A 24,468-nucleotide genomic window follows, 5' to 3' on the forward strand; every position below is an offset into this window, starting at 1 on the left:
GGAAAAGTTACTATGAGAGCAAAGTTACGAATAACATTGTTATCAATATTTACCGACGACTGTGATAGTAAAATTGCACGTGGCGTCATTTCCGCTCAAATCTTCAGCTGTAATAGATACTGTGGTATTCCCGGCTGGAAAAACACTTCCCGACGAAGAAGTAGAGCTGATAGTAAAGACCCCAGAATTATCTGTAACATATGCATCAGACCACGTGACATTGGCGCTGAACTGTCCCGGGTCTGTTCGCTGTGTGATGTCGGCGGGACAAGAGATGTTCGGAGACTCCATATCTAAAAATCAAAACACAAACAAACACTAGCTCAGTATCGTTGCCTTAGTGGACGAAATCTGAAATACATATCTTTTTCTATTATCTGTTACAATCCAAACAACGAACTCCTATCACCACAGCAAGGAAGGGAAATTCATTTCAGGACGTCAAAATGGATTGGCTATAGAAGAAAATGATGATAAATACATTGTATGCTTGTCAAAATGTCACGACCAATAATGATTGAAATATTTACCGACGACTGTCACTGTGAAATTGCACGTTGCTTCGTTCCCGCTTGAATCTTCAGCCGTGAAATATACAGTGGTATTCCCGGCTGGAAATATACTTCCCGACGAAGCAGTAGAGGTGATAGTGACGACCCCAGAGTTATCGGTTACGTAGGGATCTGACCACGTGACATTGGCGCTGAACTGTCCCGGGTCTGTTGGTTGTGTGATGTCGGTGGGACAAGAGATGTTCGGAGACTCCATATCTAAACGTCAAAACACAAGCCAACGAATATTGCTTCAGTGGTCAAAAGTTGAAAAATATATCATTTTTCTAATAGCAGAAGTAATGTTAACAACTCATTTACATTATAGCAAAATGGAAGGGAAATTAATCTCAGCAGGTCAAAATGGATGGGCTATAGATGACAATGATAAGAATTACATTGTATGCTTGCCAAAATGTCACGACCAATAATGAATGAAAGATTTACCGACGATTGTTATTGTAAAATTGCACGTTGCTTCGTTCCCGCTTGAATCTTCAGCCGTAAAATATACAGTGGTATTCCCGGCTGGAAAGATACTTCCCGACGAAGCAGTAGAGGTGATAGTGAAAACCCCAGAGTTATCGGTTACATAGGGATCTAACCACGTGACATTGGCGTTGAACTGTCCCGGGTCTGTAGACTGTGTGATGTCGGCGGGACAAGAGATGTTCGGAGACTCCATATCTAAACATCAAAACACAAGCAAACCAATATTGATTTGTGGACGAGAGCTCAAAAATATATCATTCTTCTAATATCAGTAGTAACGTTAACAACTCATTTATATTACAGCAGAAGAGAAATCAATTAATCATAGCAGTTCAAAATAGATTGGCTATAGATGAAAATAATGAAAAAAAAAACATTGTATCCTTGTCAAAATGTCACGACCAATAATGAATGAAATATTTACCGACGACTGTTACTGTGAAATTGCATGTTGCTTCGTTCCCGCTCGAATCTTCAGCCGTAAAATGTACAGTGGTATTCCCGGCTGGAAAGATACTTCCCGACGAATCAGAAGAGGTGATAGTGAAGACCCCAGAGTTATCGGTTACATAGGGATCTAACCACGTGACATTGGCGCTGAACTGTCCCGGGTCTGTTGGCTGTGTGATGTCGGCGGGACAAGAGATGTTCGGAGATTCCAGATCTGAGAATAGATAGAGCGGATATGATGAAAGAACATAATTCTGCATACCGTTGCTACCGCCGCAAAATGACCAGTTGAAATGTTTTTCCCCTAATCCGGAATGACGACGAAACAGTTTGTCCTTATTTAAGTAGGTATTTTCCTTTTATGCAAACTGCAATGTGAATTTGACACAGTGTAAGTCATTTAATACGTATTCATATATGAGGAGCAAGCTGTCATTTCAGCAGACAATTTGATGGCATGGCCCTAAAAGGTGGAAAAGTTACTATGAGAACAAAGTTACGAATAACATTGTTATCAATATTTACCGACGACTGTGATAGTAAAATTGCACGTGGCGTCATTTCCGCTCAAATCTTCAGCTGTAATAGATACTGTGGTATTCCCGGCTGGAAAAACACTTCCCGACGAAGAAGTAGAGCTGATAGTAAAGACCCCAGAATTATCTGTAACATATGCATCTGACCACGTGACATTGGCGCTGAACTGTCCCGGGTCTGTTCGCTGTGTGATGTCGGCGGGACAAGAGATGTTCGGAGACTCCATATCTAAAAATCAAAGCACAAACAAACACTAGCTCTGTATTGTTGCCACAGTGGATGAAATCTCAAATACATATCTTTTTCTATTATCAGTAATAATCTAAACAACGCACTTTGATTACCACAGCATGGAAGGGAAATTCATATCAGGATGTCAAAATGGATTGGCTATAGAAGAAAATGATGATAACTACATTGTATGCTTGTCAAAATGTCACGACCAATAATGAATGAAATATTTACCGACGACTGCTACTGTGAAATTGCACGTTGCTTCGTTCCCGCTTGAATCTTCAGCCGTAAAATATACAGTGGTATTCCCGGCTGGAAATGTACTTCCCGACGAGGCAGTAGAGGTGATAGTGACAACCCCAGAGTTATCGGTTACGTAGGGATCTGACCACGTGACATTGGCGCTGAACTGTTCCGGGTCTGTTGGCTGTGTGATGTCGGCGGGACAAGAGATGTTCGGAGACTCCAGATCTGAGAATAGATAGAGCGGATATGATGAAAGAACATAATTCTGCACACCGTTGCTACCGCCGCAAAATGACCAGTTCAAATATTTTTCCCCTAATCCGTATTGACGACGAAACAATGTGTCCTTATTTAATTAAGTATTTTCCTTTCATGCAAACTGCAGTGTGAATTTGACACAGTGTAAGTCATTTAATACGTATTCATATATGAGGAGCAAACTGTCATTTCAGCAGAAAATTTGATGGTATGGCCCTTAAAGGTGGAAAAGATACTACAATATTTACCGACAACTGTGATTGAAAAATTGCACGTGGCGTCATTCCCGCTCGAATCTTGAGCTGTAATAGATACTGTGGTATTCCCGGCTGGAAAAACACTTCCCGACGAAGAAGTAGAGCTGATAGTAAAGACCCCAGAATTATCTGTAACATATGCATCTGACCACGTGACATTGGCGCTGAACTGTCCCGGGTCTGTGGACTGTGTGATGTCGGCGGGACAAGAGATGTTCGGAGACTCTATGTCTAAAAATCAAAAAGGAATCAAACACATTCTTCATTTCACACTTGTGAATATGATGTTATTGACTTAATAGTCAGGAGTTTAAGTAAAAACACCAATTAGCAATAGTTTGGCGAATTCGCTGCCTCAAAGAATATCCAGCTGCACTGCCCCTTTGCAGCCAACCGTTGTCGTCCCGCTGTCGGAAATTCACAGCGTGGATGCCTTCGTTCTAGTCTTGCAAGCGGAAGCAGTGGTATACTCCAAGCTTTCCGATGCGCTTCAACGACAGCGTTGTGGTGGTTTGCACCATAATGGATGCCACGCAGCTTGTACCATCACAGAGCCGCCACTTACCTGTGTTGTTTCGCTAAGGCTGCGTTCACATAGAAGTATACTATTCGGGTATTCGGGGCTCGTTTTCGAGGGCACGCGAATAGTTTGAATCGAACGATAGGATTTCCTCACACCGGTTCACATAAGAGGGCACTATTCGAAAGTACCGAATAGCTGCGAATAGTATAGCAAAGTGGGAATCGAGCTTGTTCGATTTTCTTGCAGCGTATACCGTCTCTCGTTTATGAAATAATGACAATTTTGGTCTAGATTTGCCCTTCAGCAAAAATAAGCATGTAGACTGACATTCTGATGTAGTTTAGAAATTGTTAATAAGATTTTCTGGGTTGTAGGAGGAAGAAATCCTCACTGCATGGGATGGTGAGTTGACGGTGCGGGCGATGGTGTACTCGGTGCCCGAATAGCGAATGGCGAATAGCGAGTAGCGAATACCGAATACCGAATACTTCTATGTGAACGCAGCCTAATGAAGACGTCACGAAGGTTTTTCTCATGGTAATCGATGAACTCGTTCTATTCCATCTGCTCGATCAAAAGGACCTACAGCTCTATTAAACAACATGTCACAAGTGTCCAAGATGAAGCATTCTGTGCTCTCTAGCCCAGCGGAGATTAGCAACTCTGTTATGTGGCGAAAAGCCAGGCGTGGACATTAAGCCTTCATGCTTAGTAACCATGCTGGAGCCATCTCCAATTAATGATTGACCTAGAAACGTTGATCCCATCATTTCTCGACCACAAACGACAACGACATTTTTTTCATTTCATAGGCAGAGATTAAACATTTCATCGATCATCTCGTCTCGGACCTCTCATCGGACCTTCATCGGACCTTCATCTTGCACCTCTTGGAGGTTTCCGTGGCGCCATATTCCGTGCCTCACATGGTTGATGTTTAAGATATACCCTGTAACATCCAGATGATATTAGGGATATTACTCTGCAGCCGTCCTACCCCAGTGCTACCAGTCTCTCGCGCATAAGCAGCTCCGTTTAACAAGGCATAAACCAGGAAACATTTTCATAGATCAATATTGGAGACAGTTCTAGGAGCTCGAAAACAGCCTCGTTTAACACGGCGTTGCATCAAGGGATGGGTGAGAATTTCACTGGCAATTTCCTGTATAGTCTCGAACAAGATAACTATCTACTTTTTTTGTTTTAAAGAATATCTTATTCTTCATCAATGGGAAACATATACAAACAAATCTATACAAAATTCTCTGGACCAGTTTCATAATCATTTTCGTCAATGAATACAAAATTTATACCAAAACTTAACATCAATTTAATACATTTTGATACACTCCGATACATTTTTTTCTCACAATCCATATACACAATCCGTATACACATCTCTTCTTTTCTATTTTTACAGTACTAATCCCTCATTCTCTTTTTAATTTAATTCTTTCATTGCATTACAAATTGTATTAACTAAATCACTAACCCCAAAAATAATTTCTTTTTATGTACTATGTATTTACTGTTTGTTTCAAACAATATTTTATTTCGATTCCATCATCCATCGTTGAATACAATTCAATATTTAGTTGTGTTGCTTGCTGCGTGACATTTCAAACGTATATCAAAATATTACAAAATAATTCTTAGGACTGTCATTGTGTCAATTTCTGATTATTCTACTATACAATACACAGTAACTGCTTCACAAATAAAATCATCCCCGCAATAATTATACAATCAATTTTTGATAATGCCTAATGGGTCAGCAAAACCAATATGTATGTACAATACACATTACAAAATATACCCATTGACTGCGTCCGTATAGTATATACTCGTCACAGCAGTGATTATTAGATAATGAAATCAATATTGTTAAGGGGTCAAACAAAAGGTCTGCATACCTATGTATCAGGGGTCAACAAAAAGCCTACATACCTATGTACACACATACATATACAAAAACTTTACAAATCTACATGATCAATGTCTGTACATAATCCATACCTATAAACATATTCTTTCTGTAATACATCACCCGTATAACCTCATCAACACTCTCCCCTCTAAATAGGCATACTCCAGGTATACCTCACTCCAGCACAGATACACACACGTATTTGCACACACACACACACACACACGCCCACAAACATCGAACCTATTCACCAAACAATCAACAACAAAAAGCACAAAAAGGTACCAATTGATGTGGAGTAAGAATCACCGTGTCATGAATTGATTCCATTTCCTGCTGTGCAAGGCCAGCGTATCTCGTTTCATTGCTAATTTCCTTTCTTCTTCTCGACTTTCTAACATTCTTTCTCTAATTTCTCTTATCAATGGGGGCCTGCTCTTTTCCTTCGAAAATACAAATATCATCCTTTTTATGAATAATATAATGGTTTATGAGTTGTCCTTTTCCAATATCTTGCGTTTTAATACCAACATGAACAGATTGCCAATCTAACTTTTGCATCTGGGGTAAAACAAAAACTTCACTACACAATTTCCAAATCTGACTGACTTCACTACAATAAAAAAACAAGTGTTCATAAGTCTCAACCTCAGAATAACAAAATGTACATTGATTATCTCCTACAAAACCAAAAGAAAATAACTTAGCTTTTGTATATATTCAACCATACAACATTTTATATTGAAATTCACGCAGCTTACAATCAAGAGTAGACTTCCAAGGCCTTAGAAAAGTCGATCTAATATCTATTTCCTCAAAATTATATAAACCAACTAAGTTATTATATGCTGATGATGTTTCAATTCCATCCCTCATCAACGCTTTATAAATAAGTTTTGACGTTATATCCTGTATATGATATATTTTGTTCTGCGTAATTTACGTAATACATAATCGATGCAATAGGGGAAATGTTATCACTCAACTACCCATTTGTTTACACGCAGACTGCCAAATTAAAAAAAAAAATCAAAAAAAAAAACCAGACTGTGAAATTGTTTCAAAAAAAATATCCCATTAATGTCCAACGGTGCCTTATGAGCAGGATGACTATATACGATACGACCATTCTTGGGCATGGCCTTAAGAAAAATAGCACCACCTTGACGATTGGAAATAAAAATGAGAATTATACGAGGGCCGTGAGGTATAAATGGCTGAGTGATTATGCATGACTGCTCACCAATGATAGTGATTGAAAAGGAGCATGCGACGGTATTGCTCGAACCGTCCATCGCGGTGTACGTGACGTTGTATTCTCCAATGTTGTAGGCACCGCCATTATTGCCTGGTCCGTTGAACACAAGAGACACGTAGCCAGACGAATCTGATGCATTCGGTTCAATCCAGGAAACAATCGCATAAGGCAATCCAGAGATTGCGGGCACCGACTGTGAATCTGGACATCCAGTGATGCTTGGAAATGTAACATCTGTTAAGAGAAGGCATTAAATCTTGTGTAAATAATGACGAAATTGTGGATGCCGTTTATAATTGCCGGGGAATCCAAAATGAGAGATTACACAAAAAGGTAATACAGGTCCTAAGGCCGTGCTCATCATTCTTAAAAAGAAGAAGAAGAAGAAGAAGTAATGAACACTATCCAAGTGAAATCCTCGCCAACTTTTTCATATAGTAATCACTGATACTGTATTCTCATCCAGAATTATCTATAGGATACACAAAGGCGAAAATCCCGAGATGAAATAAATGTAATAGGGATACTATATGCTCTAAACGGATCAATTCAAAGATATATTAACCCTTTGGTGATATGATCTTTGCAGTCAGAATGATATTTTACGTCAATGTATTGTACGAGATTATGTGCAACCCTTACCAAATCACAAACATTTTCTTAGTACACGTACCTGATATTCATTACAACACAAACCACTATTGCCTCTGATAAAATCCAAACGAGTAAACCAAACACCCACCGTCACAATTTCGTCCCGGAGAATGTAGGTTCAGGTCGTCATATCCAGTATTGCACTGACAGGTAAAGGAACCCTCGGTATTCATGCATGTTGCGTTTTCATGACAGTCATGTGTAGCTGTTGAGCATTCATCAACATCTATTTGCAATAAAAGAAAAACAATCGAGGACACTTAAATCAGTCACTATACATCAATGTCGATGAGGAAGTGATTTAAAGCATAACATCAGTCCTGGACAAGTTTCAATTCAATTCAATTCGTTTATTCATCTCATTTTCGGATAAAACAATACAACAGTATTGGATTTTACAATACACAAAAAGATAATCAATCATTTACATATAACAGTGAAAATGAAAAAAGAGAACTTGAGTAAAGCCAAAAGGCCTTGTGAAGTAAGTTTCCTTCCGAGTATGCACAAAATAATTAATTTTATTTTGATTTTGATTTTGTCACCACTTCTACGGTTAAGTAGATATTATAACTAGTCTATCTGTTGTCGATGGCTACTTGTGTCATCACTTCTATTATCAATGTATGATGGGCTGTCACTGTTCAGAGATCGTGGGCGGGGGAATTTCGTAAAACGTTTTATCCGACAACTTTGTTGAACAAATTTTCTCTAGGCCAATCACATGCAATGATTTCAGTAGCTTATAACAATGTGTCAGGAAAGAAAAAAAATCAGACAAAACGCTTCATGACACGATCAGCCCCCCTCCTGAGCGTATTTCTGGTCCCTAGTAAGATATTCACAATGCGAAGAAACCTTTGGCTATCTACCATAAATGCTATCATTAAAAATATATATATATATATGAACTGGAAATTTATCTTTTTAAGATATTTTGTTACTTCAGACTTTCTCCCATAAAATCATGACGAACTGGATATTTGATTATCATTTCCACTTTCGATCTAATATTCGTATTTCATGCACGTTCTGCCAGTGTCTGATTACCTAATGATATTTTTTACTCTCAGAGGCATAAAAACGATATTTGCATCTATCACTTAAATTCATTTTCGGTGTATGGTAGTACAAAGAATATGAAACAAATGCGACACAGTTATAGACTACTGCGCAATCCCATACAGCCTTGCCTACGGGAAACGAATATCTGAGAATCCAATACAAGAGAAGACAAGGAAAAGTAGAAATTACGCGGTGCGTGATGTATGTCCCCGCCGGAAGTAGCATTTAGTAGCAAAATGTACAATATAGGTCAAAAACCAAGGTCAAAGGTCAAAGAAGTCAAAGGTCAAAATTCTGTGTAGAAGTTTTGAAGCCCTCACCTTGTGCCATCACATAAAGCAAACGGAATCGAAATCAGGTTAGAAATGGCGAAGGAGTAGCATTTTGTAGCCAATGTACAATATAGGTCAAAAATCAAGGTCAAAGGTAAAAGAAGTCAAAGGCCAAAAATCTGTGTAGAAGTTTTGAAGCCCTCACCTAGTGCCATCACATAAAGCAAATGGAATCGAAATCGGGTTAGAAATGGCGAAGGAGTAGCATTTGGTAGCAAAATGTACAATACAGGTCAAAAAATCAAGGTCAAAGGTCAAAGAGGTCAAAGGTCAAAATTTTGTGTAGAAGTTTTGAAGCTCTCACCGAGTGCCACCACATAAAGCAAACAGAATCGAAATCGGGTTAGAAATGGCGAAGGAGTAGCATTTTGTAGCCAATGTACAATGTAGGTCAAAAATCAAGGTCAAAGGTCAAAGAAGTCAAAGGTCAAAGAAGTCAAAGGTCAAAATTCTGTGTAGAAGTTTTGAAGCCCTCTACTAGTGCCATCACATAAAGCAAACGGAATCGAAATCGGGTTAGAAATGGCGAAGGAGTAGCATTTTGTAGCCAATGTACAATGTAGGTCAAAAATCAAGGTCAAAGGTCAAAGAAGTCAAAGGTCAAAATTCTGTGTAGAAATTTTGAAGCCCTCACCTAGTGCCATCACATAAAGCAAACGGAATCGAAATCGGATTAGAAATGGCGAAGGAGTAGCATTTTGAAGCAAAATGTACAATATAGGTCAAAGGTCAAGGTCAAAGGTCACAACTGAAATTCTGTGTAGAAGTTTCAAAGCTCCCATGTAGTGCTATCATATAAAGCAAACAGAATCAAAATTGGCTCATAAATGACAGAGAAGTAGCAAATTGAACATTTTGATCACACACGGACGCACAGACAGACGGACACACGGACGGACACACGGACACACACACGTACGGAGCCCGTTTCATAGGGAACAAACAAAAGAATGCAATGTCCATCCGTCGATATAGACAAGGGAGAAGAAGGAGGAGCGAGCAAAAAAAAAATGTCCTGAATCATCATCTCCACAATTTTCTGAACAAACCAGCATACATAAACAAACATATAAATCACGACATCCAAGTAAACATGAATTAATTGGTATTAATACAGAATATGAGACTTCAAAGTAACCACGTGACATGGAACTGATGAATTATCCTTCCATCAAAAGCAGGTAAATTTCAATAACACGTGGGTACTGTTTGTGATCCGTCGTAACTGCATGACATTTGATGAAAACATTAAAGTGTGATTTATCCCTAATTAGCGGAAACTTGAAAAAGGAACTCATTTAAGTAAAAGTAGGGTCAATCAGAGCCTTCTATTACAAAGTTTGGCCAACTTAAACACAGGCGCCATTTTGTGCCCACCTTGTGCCCACCAAAGAGGTTCTGTAATGTAATAGAGTGCGCTCTCGCATATAGAAGCGGGGCCAATTGAACGACCCGCCGCCATTAGCAAAGTGGTCGAGAAGTCGAGCATTCGCGAGGATACCACACGTTTCTGGTAGTCAACCTCTTTCGTGCGCGCGCGCCACTGCTCAATTGGCCCCGTTTTCATTTGTACGCACCGAATGGTGAGGGCTTACTCTATTACATAATAGAACCTCACGCAATGGGCACCGTAGATCGAAAAAACTCATAACAGGGTTGGCCAAACTCTGTAATAGAAGGCTCTGGGGTCAATAATAACATTTGTAGAGTACGCATTATACATCATAGTGACGAATACCACATATTTACAGCTATGAAATGGAAACATGACATATCATTCATAATGATACATAATGTTATTCGAGACATAAGTTCATGTGAACTATACAGCCAAAAGATCGGTAGGCATGAAAAGTCCTTTTCCCTCCTCGAAAAGAAAAAGGTTCCTGCGTACGACCTTGTCTTTGTCTCTCGTATATCCCCCAGAGATCGACTGGATCAAATCGTCGACACGATATCTGTCGTTTAAAGTGATATTACGGTACTCACATGGCATACATGACCCCTTACCATGCTCACGTAGGAAATAGTTCCCAGCGGATTCATTTTGAGCATTCAGCTAGTATTCGGCCACACCCTGCATCATTACCTTCCGCACAAAAACTATAAACCGTGCACAGCTTTCTTGGGGGGGGGGGGGGGGGGGGGGGAATCGATGCTCGTCTGTCACGGGTTTTATCAATAAACTAGTAACGGTGATGCAGCATGTTCGTTATTTTGTTTGTGTGTAATCACAATCCATTTTCAAGTAACTATACAAACTAATATGTACACTTTAGGCTAAATTCCGAGTTAAGATGGAATCATCCCAAGAGCTTGACATTGAAAATAGTTTCATGAGTCATACAGCCCACGAGTCATACAACCTAATGACCTCGACACTGGGTAAAAAAGGCCCTCTGCTTCAGCTGCTGATCTCGGCTCTAGGCAAATGTAACCCACGAGACCGACTCCTGGCAAAAAAGGCCCCTTGGAACCGGCAATGCGTACTAAGTCTCCTGATGTAATGTCGGTCTTGCGTGCCCCCCCCCCCCCTTTGTTTTTTTTGCCTAGTGTTGATCTCGATGGCTTCAATTTCATAGTGCCGAGCTTGTGGATCCTATGTAGCTGGTGGGTCTATATTCATACTTGATGTCAAGCTCATGGGTCTTTTTACTCAGTGTCTTTAGCTCGTGGGCTGTATGATTCATGAGCTGTACGACTCGTGGGTATCGAGGTCGTGACGTGCACTGGATGAGATGTGCAATGAACAAGGGCCTATAATCACACAACAACAGCAAACAGAACAGTTTCTTGATGTTGTTTACAACGATATAGCTCCACAGTCCACCCGCAGGAATCCTATGGCATTATAGGAAGTGGCTTCAGGGCTGAAAGAGAATAAAAAAGTGAGAATTTTGTATACTGTAGGCGAAAAAAAAAAAGATTACACAGGACCCGTGTCCATCCCTGTCCTGATTACTTTCGCAGGAGATTCACACGATAGATCCGACATAACTGTTAAATATCAGACACAATCCGTATTTCCAACTCACTTTCCAAAGTATAGGACCGCAGATACTTACCAGTAAGGGGAGCTGTAGCTGTGATTATATCAATTTCTGTAACAGTTGAATCTGAAAATGGGCATGGTTATAAACAAACAATCATTACTTCTGTGATCAAATAAAAAAAAACACCATTTTTCAAACTTTGTACACCAGACCCCGTGAGGATGTTCTATCCGAGCATTGTTTGATAATTACATAGTTCTTTTGTTTTATTACTGAAAACGTCGATTCATAATAAGGTTATTTTCACTTTATATTAACACTTTCTGAGTCCTACTGAGAAGTCACAGTTACTTGAATGAATGTTGCTTTTTTATTAATTCCAAATTGATATAGAACAAATACGAGTTGTTGCAACTGATTGACAAATTGCCCTACATCGACGTAAATAAGCACTGAATTGATCAGTGTTTTAGTAGTAGCCATGATAAAAAATCATGGGCGTACATACTCGAGCAGGATTCGAACCTACAACCTCCTGATCACCGGACAGGCGTCATCTCCACTAGACCACCGAGCTTTCACCCGCCAGCAAGTGTTGGTTCTAATCCTTACAGCGTGCAGCGGGTACTGCTTTGTTATTTAAATTCATGAAATTCTTCCGTCGAGATGTTTTCATTGCAACTGATTGACAAATTGCCCTACATCGACGTAAATAAGCACTGAATTATCTCCACCACTAGAGTGCTTTAAGGTTTGGGGGCGTTGTAATCATGTCAACCGCGAATGTGCAGTGCAAACTTGACGCAGTGACATGTTCAATTAATTGATGTGAAATGCGCAAACGTATCCGGCAAAATGTGGAAGTCATTGTATTCATAAGTAATCGGATTATTTAACAATATTACGTATGGATGATAGATGGGGGAGGGAGACCGAATTGAGGTGCTCGATTGTACCACCATTAACATTTTTATGAACATCTGATCGACCCGTACTGTACTCCTTAAGAGGCCTAAATGTAGGAACCTCCTACTTTTACAGATAGGGCCTACAAAATACATTGTAATAGCAAATTAAGTCTTGATGAAGCAAAGCTCATGTGGCGAAGCTGACTTGGGACAGGGAAAACGTCTCACGTAGTAACGCTATAGGGTTATATTATATTTCCGGTCGCCACAGCAGCCCCGTTAGCCCGAAACGTCGTGCGCCGTTGGATTTGGCAATTTTCCTCTCTTTTTTTTTTGTCCGTGAAAAAGTTTTGACCATTTGTCCTACAGCCTGGTCTTCTCTGTTTGTATAGAATATGAAGCAATGTGTCGTTTACCTCATTTTACTGCAGCCATGAAGTATCTAAAAAGCCCCGTGAATGCCATGGCCTATCTTTTCAGTTTAGATACTGGCCTGAAAACACTGCAAGCACGTCCTGTCACTTTTGTCTATACCTTTGTTGGCCTTTGCTGGCTTTCAAAACGTGATTGCCGTGGCCGCCGGATGCATAATGTAAACCTGGCATTAATATGTTGTTTAATACTCATTTACAGCCATGCATGCACTAGATGTGAGGGCAAAACTCATCATTTTCTTTTCACTCCTTCCAGAAATACAAGAATAGAACGACAGATAATCAAAAGGAAATGTTTGAGGGTAATAAATGCTGAACATAGACAGTTAATATTGCGAGAACCGCTGAACCAAGTGGATTGGGAAGGCGCAATATAGAACAATGTTGCAGAGCGCACTCTTTTATATAGTTCACAAAATACACGAGCATTAAAGCCAGTTATACAGTGTAAGTTAGCTATTTGCAGGGTAAGGCTGATTTTGTTTGGTAAAAACACTATAAGACATGTTCGTTGCTTTACCAGTTGTGGAATTTACACAAATTTCTTGGTAGTCGTCACAACAGTCTTGATGAATTACGCAAACCGAGTCACACCAGCAAGTTGCAAAGTGGCAGTTTTCATCATAACCGATGCAGCAACCCAGTTCACAGGTTGAGTCTGGTTTTGAATACCATAAAAACCGCAATACAAAGAAATAAAACTGCGATCTTTACATCACTACATGAATCGTTTCTTCTTCTTCTTCTTCTGATTACATCTGCCTCCTTCAATAAGCTGAAGATTCTTGCAGACTGTTTAATACAGTTTATTTACAGATACATACAAGCATATAACAAATATGAAGAACAAGATTAGCCACTGTGATCAACCGTTTAATAGTCGGTTACGGAATGCTCCCACAGATGGCGTTGCAACAATTAAGTTTGTAAACCATCAGCGGATACAGATGTTTACATAATTGACCTCCTAAATCTCATGGAATACATAACCGTGACTCAATCTGAATTTAAAAAAAAAAAAACACGGCAGTATTAATCTAACCATGAAAACATTTCAGTAGTACAATAGGCAGGAAAGACCAAACTAACAAATACAAATCTTTAGCACAATTGTATTTTTGCCCTTATTTACAAAACGCATTTCCATGCAGGGGTGAAGATGTACGACAACAGAAAAATTCATTTTGTCATGTGCGTTTGTGTTATAAATCTGCTTTCAAAACCCAAAGTCATCCCAGCATGTATGACTTGCTGAGTAAAATGAAAACGATTTGTTTCAAGTATCTTGCAGCTAATAAATTCTCCATATTGCTTTTTAACATCTCCAATGACGTTGTGCTTACTATACCTATGATAAGTGTAGTTGTGCGAGCGTTGGTTGTCGTTTCCCTTGGTGTCGATTCCGGTGTTATCGTAGTGCTATCTGTTGTTGAAATAGGGACTACAACACAAGGCAATGCTGAGTGAGACTTAAAGGTTTAATTTTGAATACCTCATTGCACACAGTTTTGCAGTCTTCTCACAGGTCAGATCCGTTTTTTACACTTTTTCCATAAATCTTGAATTTGTCTTTTTAAGAGATGCTTGCAAAAACGATGAACTAATTTAGCCTTTGTAATCATACATAAACACAAAGCAATGCTGAATAAAACTTAAAAGTTTAATGTCGAATACTTCATTGTACACATTTTTGCATTCTTCTCAAATGTTAGTTTCGTTTTACTCTTTGTCTGGAAATCTTGAATTTGTCTTTTTTTTTTAAAGAGATGATTGTAAAAATGAAGATACTGTGTTAGCCGTGGTTCGCACAGACAAAATGATTTCTTGGTTTAAGCTCGTTATACGTTTGAAGGAGTATTCCTCTTTTTCCAAGCTACAATAACGACACCATGTTGAGATTCCATAAAAATGTTGAAATACAGAATCAGTAAAAACGCTTCAATCTCAGCTTAAAGGCCCCCTCACACCTGAGCAAATTGCCTGAAATATGACTTGCGATGGCTGGCGAAAGGCATTTTTGGAAAAATCGTTTTCAATGGTAATTGATAGTAAGTCATATTTACCCTTCGTGTTTGGGTTCGCACACCTTCTGAACTAACAGTTGCAATAATTCAAATTCGCACGGGATTTTTGAACTTGTTTAAAATTTTCCGACGAATTGAAAAATCGTCTGTCATTCGCATCTCTTATTTAGTCTGCGGTAATCGTTCGTTTATCGTTCGTGTGCTATTGTCACGCATAGTCCCTCATCGCGCTTTTGCCAAGGTGGACCGATCTCGAAAGAACTCCAAACGAAGCAACACGATGACTAAATATGACTTGCGCATAGACACGAAGATACTATGACAAACGTATTTTCGCTTGCCATCTTCTATGCGAAGGGAAACTAAGATTGACTTTTACTAAATTTGAAAGGCGATGCATACACGAAGGCAAGTCTAAGAGATACTATGACAAACTATGGATTGCGAAGTGATACGAATACGAGCGAATGACCTGACGAAAAAATTGGCGAATGCTGAGCTGCTCTATGTGACCAGCCACTCACCACGCAACTCATATATTTTTATAAACATTCCACCTGAAAGTTTCAAAGTATCTTCAGAAAAATGGAAGATGCAGCCCGCCTCAGAGTCCAGTATTTACTGGCAATGGCTCAGAATGATATTATACATCAGCAGCTGAACCTCGTATACACCAGTTCATCAGAGGCCGCTTCAGATGGAGACGAGGCTTCAGACGACGTCGTATCTGGAGAAGGACGTGGCTGAACCCTGCCAGAAAAAAAGGGCTTTTGGAATCTACGACCAGCTGTTGGTTGAGCTCCGAAGAGAAGACCCTTCGACTTTCAAGAAATTTCTCCGCATGCCCCCTGAACTCTACGATGAAATCCTGGAGAGGGTCAGAGGAAGAATCAGGAGGCAGTGCACCTGGTATAGGGAGCTGCTGGAAGAAGGTCTCAAGTTGGCAGCTACTTTCCGTCATCTTGTGTCTGGCACCAAGTACTCCGACATGCAGTATGGGTGGAGGGTGCCTGAAAACGCCCTATCTGTAGTGGCCAGGGAAGTGTGTCAGGCCATATGTGACGAGTATGCAGATGAAGTCATGACAGCCCCTTCAACCCCTGATGGATGGAAACAACTTGCTGGAGGTGGATTCTACAAGCGGTGGAATTTTCCCCACTGTGTGGCAGCTATTGATGGCAAGCATGTGGCCATCAGAAAGCCTCCTCTGTCCGGCTCGCTATGCTGCAACTACAAGGGCTTTTTAGTATAATCCTGTTGGCTATAGTGGACAGTGACTACAAATTTATCTGGTGCGATGTTGGTGGTAGGTATAATACGATAGGGGAAAGGGGGTAGGTCGAGCCAATTTAGGGGTACGTCAGATTTGTTATCACCTCACCTCCATTGTTAGTGTTTCAATATTTATTTTTTTGCTAAAATGATAGCAATTGGGGCAATTCATTTCAGTTTTTGCTTGATACCCTTTTTCTTCTTCAAAATCGTGCTTTAAGAATAATCAATAATATTGGATATTTATTTCACACGAATGATCTTTTGTGTAGAAGCAAAAATCTGAAACTGATTGATTGATTTTATTATCATTATTATTATTATTATTATTATTATTATTATTATTATTATTATTATTTCATTTGGCAGAAAACATGCAATACATAATCAATTACAAAGCTCAAAACAATCAATCAATACAATAACACAAAAATACCGTAACACTGAATGCACCTGACAGGGCTGCCAGGCGTTGGGCAAGTTAACTATTAAAATAACTGTAGTCCGCGGACCGCCCTAACCTATATCCCTTCCACTAATCCAGATGCATCCAGCGTTACAGATTTATGTGCCACTGATTATCATAAAATATTCATAACTGTACTTTTTAAAATCTCTTGCAAAAAATACAAACTATGTACAAATTTGTTTCATTATAATGTTGGTATTTTTATGTATAAATTTTCTATTGATGAGCTTCCTGACAATTTTGCACTTATGTTCACAAGAAATAACTCTTTTCATATCTACCCAACTCGTCATCGTGATGACTATCACCTTCCACGTACTCGCACAATTTTTGCAAAAAAAAACCATTAATGTTTACAGTGCCAAAAATACTGGAATCTTCCGGCTGATTTTACTGTTTATCTTTGACGTCCTTTAAATGTAAATGTTGCGTAGATGATTTCTCTGGCCGCACTGAAATCTGGACTGACCTGGTCGCTTTTATACTCCCCGAGGAGCGCAAACACACGTACGAGAACGCCTGATCTATATTCTTTTGTCTTCGTTTCCAATCGCACGCCATATCAAACCATTGCTCATTGCTCGTTCGTGTTATCGGGTCATATCAACCCTTTGCTCGCCTTCGGCCGCAATTTACTCAAAGAAAAGAACCGAAAAATCGCTATCCTTCGCATGTCATATCTATCCTTCGCTTACCGTTCGTTAATCATATTTGACTTTAGTTTATAATCGGATGATTTGAAGGCAATTTTATTTGAAATCGTTGAATTCGCACGCATTTCGTGCGTTTTTCCCATTCGTCCCCCTTCGTCCCCCTACATTCGCTCAGGTGTGAGGGGACTTTAAGGAATATGATTGTGTTCAATGTTCTTGTTTCGCTGTACCTGTTTTTGAGCATGTAAAATTGAGTTGTACTAAACCTACCTGTTGAAATTTGAGTTGTTTCAGCTGTAGTTGTCGAATCCGTCGTTTCAAACGGCGTAGTGCTTTCTGTTGTTGAAATACGGGCTACAACACAAAACAATCGCAATGCTGCGTGAAACTTCAATGTTTATAGTGAATACTCCATTGCACACTCGAGACATTCGTTCGGGTATTTTTCGTTTTTACACGTTTTTTTTGTTGTAAATCTTGAAGTTTTTTTTTTCTGAAAAAGATGTTTGAAAAACATATGATACAGATAGAGCGATTGTGAACACACAGTCAGTAAAAATGCTTCAATCTCAGCTTAAGGATTATAATTGTGTTCAATGTTACGGTGTTGCTGTACCTATTTTGGAGCATGTGAAATTGAGTTGTCCTATTATTAACCTACCTGTTGAAATGTGAGTTGTTTCAGCTGTAGTTGTCGAATCCGTCGTTTCAAACGTCGTAGTGCTTTCTGTTGTTGAAATACGGGCTACAACACAAAACAATCGCAATGCTGCGTGAAACTTCAATGTTTATAGTGAATACTCCATTGCACACTCGAAACATTCGGTCTTGTATTTTTCGTTTTTACACCTATTTTTTTAAATCTAGAAGTTATTATTGTTTTTCTAAAAAAAAAAGTGTTTGAAAAAACCGACGATACAGATATAGAGCGATTGCGAACATTCAAAAAAAAGGCTCCCTGGTGTAAGCTGGTTGCAAATGTGTGTGCATTTTTCCTCTTACCAAAGTACAACAACGATACAATGATTAACGATTTTATTTAAAAAAAAACACTTATACGTAAACTCTCAACTGACTGTTAGTACCGCAAACTATCGCAAGTTCACCATCCACGCATTCTTGCAGACTAAGTACCCATTAGAACAAAGCAAATAGGGGGCGGTGGCCGGGGAGCGATTTTTTTTTCCGTAACCCTAACGCGTCGAAATTGCCAATTGTGTCACTTGAGCAAAGACTATCAGTGTACAAGTTGGTTTTTGTACGCATGTGCGTGGACTTCACAGTTAGGCGTTGAGTTCGTACTGTTACACAGTATATATACAGAGTACCATTGGCATGGTCGTCTGCTAACCACAGAATCAGACAATGTGAGAATGGGACGCTGTCCAGGTGTATGGGTATGTGTATGCGCGTGTGTGAGTGTGTGTTTGTGTGTGTGTGTGTGACTGTGTGTGTGTGTGTGTGTGTGTTTCCACTTCACATGTCATCGCCATCGCGTTCCGCTTTGCCTTAAGCTGGTATCTCACTGAGCGGCGAACGTTTGTGAACGTAGCGAATTTGAGATTCGCCAACTTTTCTGACGAATGTTTGCGAAAAATCAAAGTTCGCTTCTGCCATTAGCGACAGTTAGCGACTTTTAGCGATGTTTAGCGACAATTAGCAACACTTTAGCGAATGTTTGCGAAAGTGTTTGCGAACACAGGTGGCGAATATTAGCGAATGTTAGCAAATGTTAGCGACAATTTTGCAAACGTTAGCGACAATTTTGCAAATGTTAGCGACAGTTTTGCAAATATTAGCAACTGTTTGCAAATCCTTTGCGACAATTTTGCGAATGTTCTTGGACCTAGAAAAGAACCAGGCGATTGTGTATAGTAAGACCCATAAAACGACATAAAACCTTCCACTGAATTCAGATCTCTTGTGACAACCGTTCAAGATGGATTTCCAGGATATGGAAAGAAATTTCTGCCAAGAAGAGGCTCAAGGTGTTGCTATCCTTGAAGAGCTGCTTTGTCAGGCTGCTGCTACAGCTATTCTCTCTAAAAAAGAAAGAGTGAAAATGTTCACTCTTGAAGAAGTGAATAACAGAAAAGAGTGAGTTTCAAGTGAAATTAGAGTGATTTTGGACTGAAAATGCTCATTTTCACTCATTTTGGAGTAACTTCAGGGATCGCTCCAAAGATTTTCGAGTGATCCCTGAGGTCACTCCAAAATGAGTGAAAATAGATATTTTCACTCAAAATTCACTCCAATTTTACTCAAAACTCACTCTTTTCTGTAATTCACTCCTTCAAGAGTGAACATTTTCCCTCTTTCTTTTTTAGAGAGTTGTGCAGCATAAGAGAAATAAAGTAAAGAAAAACAAGAAATGAAGAAGAAAAGAAAGAGAGTCAGAGAGTGCTTATGTTGCAGAGGACAGACTTTAGTCAATATGGAAAGCTTTTGAAGCAATTACAATCATGATGGAGATGTCAAGAGCTTCAAGAACTTTCTTAGAGAGGAACCTAGTTTGTCTGTTTCAGAAGCTTTTATATAGGAACCATGTGGTTACTTGTTCGCTAGCAGTGGCGAATCCTATAAAAACGTTAGCGACACCGTATTACGCCCGTTTGCGAATTCTTACGAGAGTTTTGCGAATGTTTGCGAATGTTTGCAACTGTTTGCGAAAATACAAATTCGCAAAGGTTCGCAAAGAAATTTTGAACATGTTCAAAATTTCTTTGCGACAAGAAAAACTGTTTGCGACAATAAAAACCGTTTGCGAACTTTCTTGCGAATGTTAACGAACCTTTTTGCAACCGTTTACGAACCCTGGCGAATTCCCAAATTCGCTACGTTCGCAAACGTTCGCCGCTCAGTGAGATACCCCCTTTAGGTGGTATTTCTGTAGTTTTGTTCGCCGTCTGCTGACACTTTTCCTGTGTCTCGCGAGACTTGCGCCAGTTAGGATGCATGCAAACTCGACGTCGTCATCAATATCTTGCAAAAAGTAAATTGGAAATCTAATTGAAGCTTGGAATAAATCATAATCAAAGTATTATATCTACGTAGCGACACGTAGCGGTATATAGGTTAGTGAAGCAACCTTCTTTGTCAAATTTGTAATCTGCTATTTACATGTAGATTAACGTCTGTAAATATATTTTTTTTTCATTTTACTCATGTTTGTATTCCCATATACACTATAATCTTGTATACCTTTTGTGTCATGTGTAATCTTTGAGTATTGTATTCACTGGTATATTGTTATTTATACTCTTTGTTTGCTACTCTCATACCCCGAGAGGGGGTCGAAAGAGTCAATAAAATTCACAAAATTCACAAATATTTAGGTCTGCAGCGATTGCTTTATTGTTAACATTGAACCAGATTCGAAGAGGGCACTTGGTCTTGGGTAACATGGACGAACTCCTGGATTAATTTGGGTTTATCCTCCAACTTCACAATGATTCAGAAAGGCGTAGTATAGGCTCCTTTTTAGTTCAGTATCATATATCAACGTATATGGTTACATTCTCATGCAATAACATCCATGATGAAGATGGGGAAGCCGGGAAGAGAAACTGCGGGAGGGGGAGCTAGTAATCATCGATTTTGATCGATATCGATGAAATCTCTCTATAAGTATTTTAATTTAATCAGCTTTAAAAAGGTATTTTGGATCGGCATTTACAAATCAAAAGATGTGCTATTTCCATCAAAATCGATTCATTTTCCCAGCCCATATGTGCAAAATTGCTCTAGTATCACGGTTTGAATTGCTCTATCAATAATTTGTTGATGTTCACTTTATTATTGCCAACCCTATAGTCCTTCTCATCACTTATCGTCACCTCTACAATCACGACCATCATTGCAGGAAACCAAAACCCAAAAAGAAATGTGGATTGAGTGAAAGCAGCAACATAGAACACATCAGTGAAAGTTTAAGGAAAATTGGGCAATCGATGCAAAAGTTATGAATTTTTAAAGTTTGGATGTTGGAACCACTGGATGCATGACATCATGTGTGGGCAACAACATAAAGAAAATATAAAGAAAACAAACATGTTTTCACTTTTCTTGAGTAATGGAAGAGCTTAACCACTTTCAGAAAGTATAGGGGGAATGATACCCTTAACATAAGTCAGTATCAATTAAGTTGATGGAATGAATAATTTTATTGATTTTTTTGTGTGGAATTCTCTTCATATTTTCTGTACATTGTTGCCCATCATGGTCTCTAGTAGTATCTTTATTCAGTGATTACAACACAAAAAATATAAAAACGAAAACTTTGCATCGATTGTCCGATTTTTCCTCAAACTTTCACTGATGTATAATGCCTATGTTGCTGCGTTCCCTCAATCCATATTGGTCTTTGGGTTTTGGTTTCCTATAATATCAACCAATCGTCACTACCATCATTGCTTTTATTAGATTACCTTGCACGACCATAAACATCATTACTATCATTTCACAACTGGATATCATCTTATCATCATCACCACGATTATCACTCGTATTACCATCGTATACATATCACCACAAGCAATATTATATCTTCCACCACTATCAATACTTTTTTTCATGTCATCAATCCATCAACAACAACTTCACGAAATCTCTTTCAAAGTTCAAATTCAGCATCATCATCATTATCATCAGTCTAAATAAGCATTGCGACTGGCAATATATTCATACTCGATCCCTCCCTCCAATGCCCACATGGCCTAGCACCCGTAATTGAAATGATGAAGAGAAACGATTGAATATTAAAACACTGATTTATTTGTTTGTTTGTTTGTAAGAACACTAGCCGCATTCACACGTACAAAATAGCTGGTTACCGAGCGCGCTCCAAAACTCGAGAGTTCTTGTTATATTCGCAACTTTTTATAAACTTCATGATCGATATATCGTAGAAACAAACACCAGGCTTTAACTGGTATCAGATTCCCAGGTGGGTTCATGACTTTAAATGTGTATAAACCATTTGTTGTCGACTGACACCCAAAAAGGGAAGCCATGCGTGATTTGTTGTCTCGAAGTCGTGCAGTATCGTACACATAAAAAGTTATGAGATATTGGAGCTGTGATAGAAGTTTACCAGTATGTGAAGTTTATCAATATCAGCATAGCCATAATTATTATGTCAGGGCTCGACACTAACGGTGGCCCGGTGGCCCGGGGCCACCAAAAATGAAAGTCGGGCCACCAAATTTTAAAAAAGGGCAAATTTGGTGGCCCGACTCGGGCCACCAAAATTTTTTGAAAAGTATGTCAATAAATTCGTAACTTTTTGCGCCGGAAATTAGCAGTTAAATTTGTTCAAAGGATGGATGAAAAGGACTGATTGAATGCCTGAGAGTGAGTGTTGCAAGTTTCTTGAAGTTTACTTATGAGTAGATATGTCCAACTTCTTATTCTTACTATCATAAATCTTAAATATTTGACTCATTAAAAAAAAGGACTTGTAATGTGTTTTGTTTTGTTTTTTTCGGGACACCAATTTTTTCTCTCGGGCCACCAAAAATATGAAATTTAGGATTTTGGTGGCCCCATCGGGCCACCAAACAAAAAAGTTAGTGTTGAGCCATGCATATGTGACCCTGCACCTCAAAACAAACAAAAAGTCGCCAGACATGAATTTTTAGTTAAGACCATATTCTGAAAGAGCAGACTTTAAGCTTTAAAATAATGTATAACTCAAATCGAATGGACTCTTCTAACCTATCTAAATATTGGAAAGAAAGCACAAACTCAGGAAAAGTGTAAACTGAGAAAAGAGGCTCTGAAGTACAGTGTCTATTCAAGCGCTTAATCTTTACCAAACCGTGCTGGCTGTGCGATGAATGGGACAAAAAAACAGGAAGTAAACCACAGCAGTAACAACAATGAAGGGATTATCAGATTAAACTGAAATTAAGCATGCCTCATTAACACATTCTGTCCATAATCAATGCCAACTTTCAAGGCAGTAGCACTATCTTTTTACAAGTTATTAGAGTTGAAAGTGCAGAGTGTGGACAAGGTTTTTCAGAAATGAAAAAGGGATTCTAAAGACACACCTAATCACACTATTCTACCAAAAATGTTTGAGATAAACTGCTAAAAAAACACACTTTCCTGCCCGTTTTATGATACCAAATTTTAGCATAATGTAAAAGAAGACTTGCTCTTTTAGAAAATATGAAAAAGTCAGGTTCGGCTAGGTTGACCCATTTCACTTATTTTCAGTCCTCACGCAAAATCAGTGTGTGCGACTTTATGTTCGTTTTGAGGTGCACGATCACATATGTTATATATGAGAGAGAGAGAGAGAAAAAAAGAATCAAACCCACAGCTCCGATTCTCAAGTAAAATACATTTGTAGAAGAGATTTGAAACGATCGTTTTATAATGTGTTATTTGGCACAAAATAATTCCACTTATTTTTGATAATATTAATCGATAACCAAATGAAAATCATTTTGCCCGATATTAGCCAAATTTAAGATCTTTTCATTAAATTGGAGCAACGAGCATTAGTTCCGAGTCACAGAGGCTACTTTCGAGTTTGTATGAAATACATTCATAGGAAACTGATAACTATAAGTTTGAACGATGATAGCACCCAAAATATCATGGTTACAGTTCATTATTGAGAAGGTTCGTTATTCAGAAGGTTCTTTATTCCGAAGGTTCGTTATTCCAAAGATCCGTTATTCCGAAGGTTCGTTATTCCGAAGATTCGTTATTCCGAAGTTTCGTTTTCCAATGGTTCGTTATTCCGAAGGTTCGTTATTCCGAAGGTTCGTTATGGACCCTATTTCATTGTCGGATTAATGAACCTTCGGAATAACGAACCCTATTTTATTTTCGGATTAGCGAACCTTCGGAATAACGAACCCTATTTCATTTTCGAATAAACGAGCCTTCAGAAAGTGAACCCTATTTTTTCAGATAA

General features: G+C 38.9%; 1 protein-coding gene across 1 annotated transcript in view; it reads right to left on the reverse strand.

Moving 5' to 3' along the window:
* The window catches only part of LOC139709887 (hyalin-like), a gene marked incomplete at its 3' end in the record, with an annotated part of 67,488 nt that overhangs the window by 23,547 nt on the left and 19,473 nt on the right, over positions 1 to 24,468 (reverse strand). The window contains exon 6 of the mRNA XM_071621843.1: positions 6,719 to 6,862. Within this exon, the coding sequence (XP_071477944.1) occupies positions 6,719 to 6,862 (144 nt within the window). The remainder of the gene's footprint in view (positions 1 to 6,718; positions 6,863 to 24,468) is intronic.

Source organism: Diadema antillarum, unplaced genomic scaffold (genome assembly GCF_040938485.1).
Source record: "Diadema antillarum isolate AM-2024a unplaced genomic scaffold, OU_Dant_1.0 seq00001479_RagTag, whole genome shotgun sequence".
Lineage (NCBI taxonomy): Eukaryota > Metazoa > Echinodermata > Echinoidea > Diadematoida > Diadematidae > Diadema > Diadema antillarum.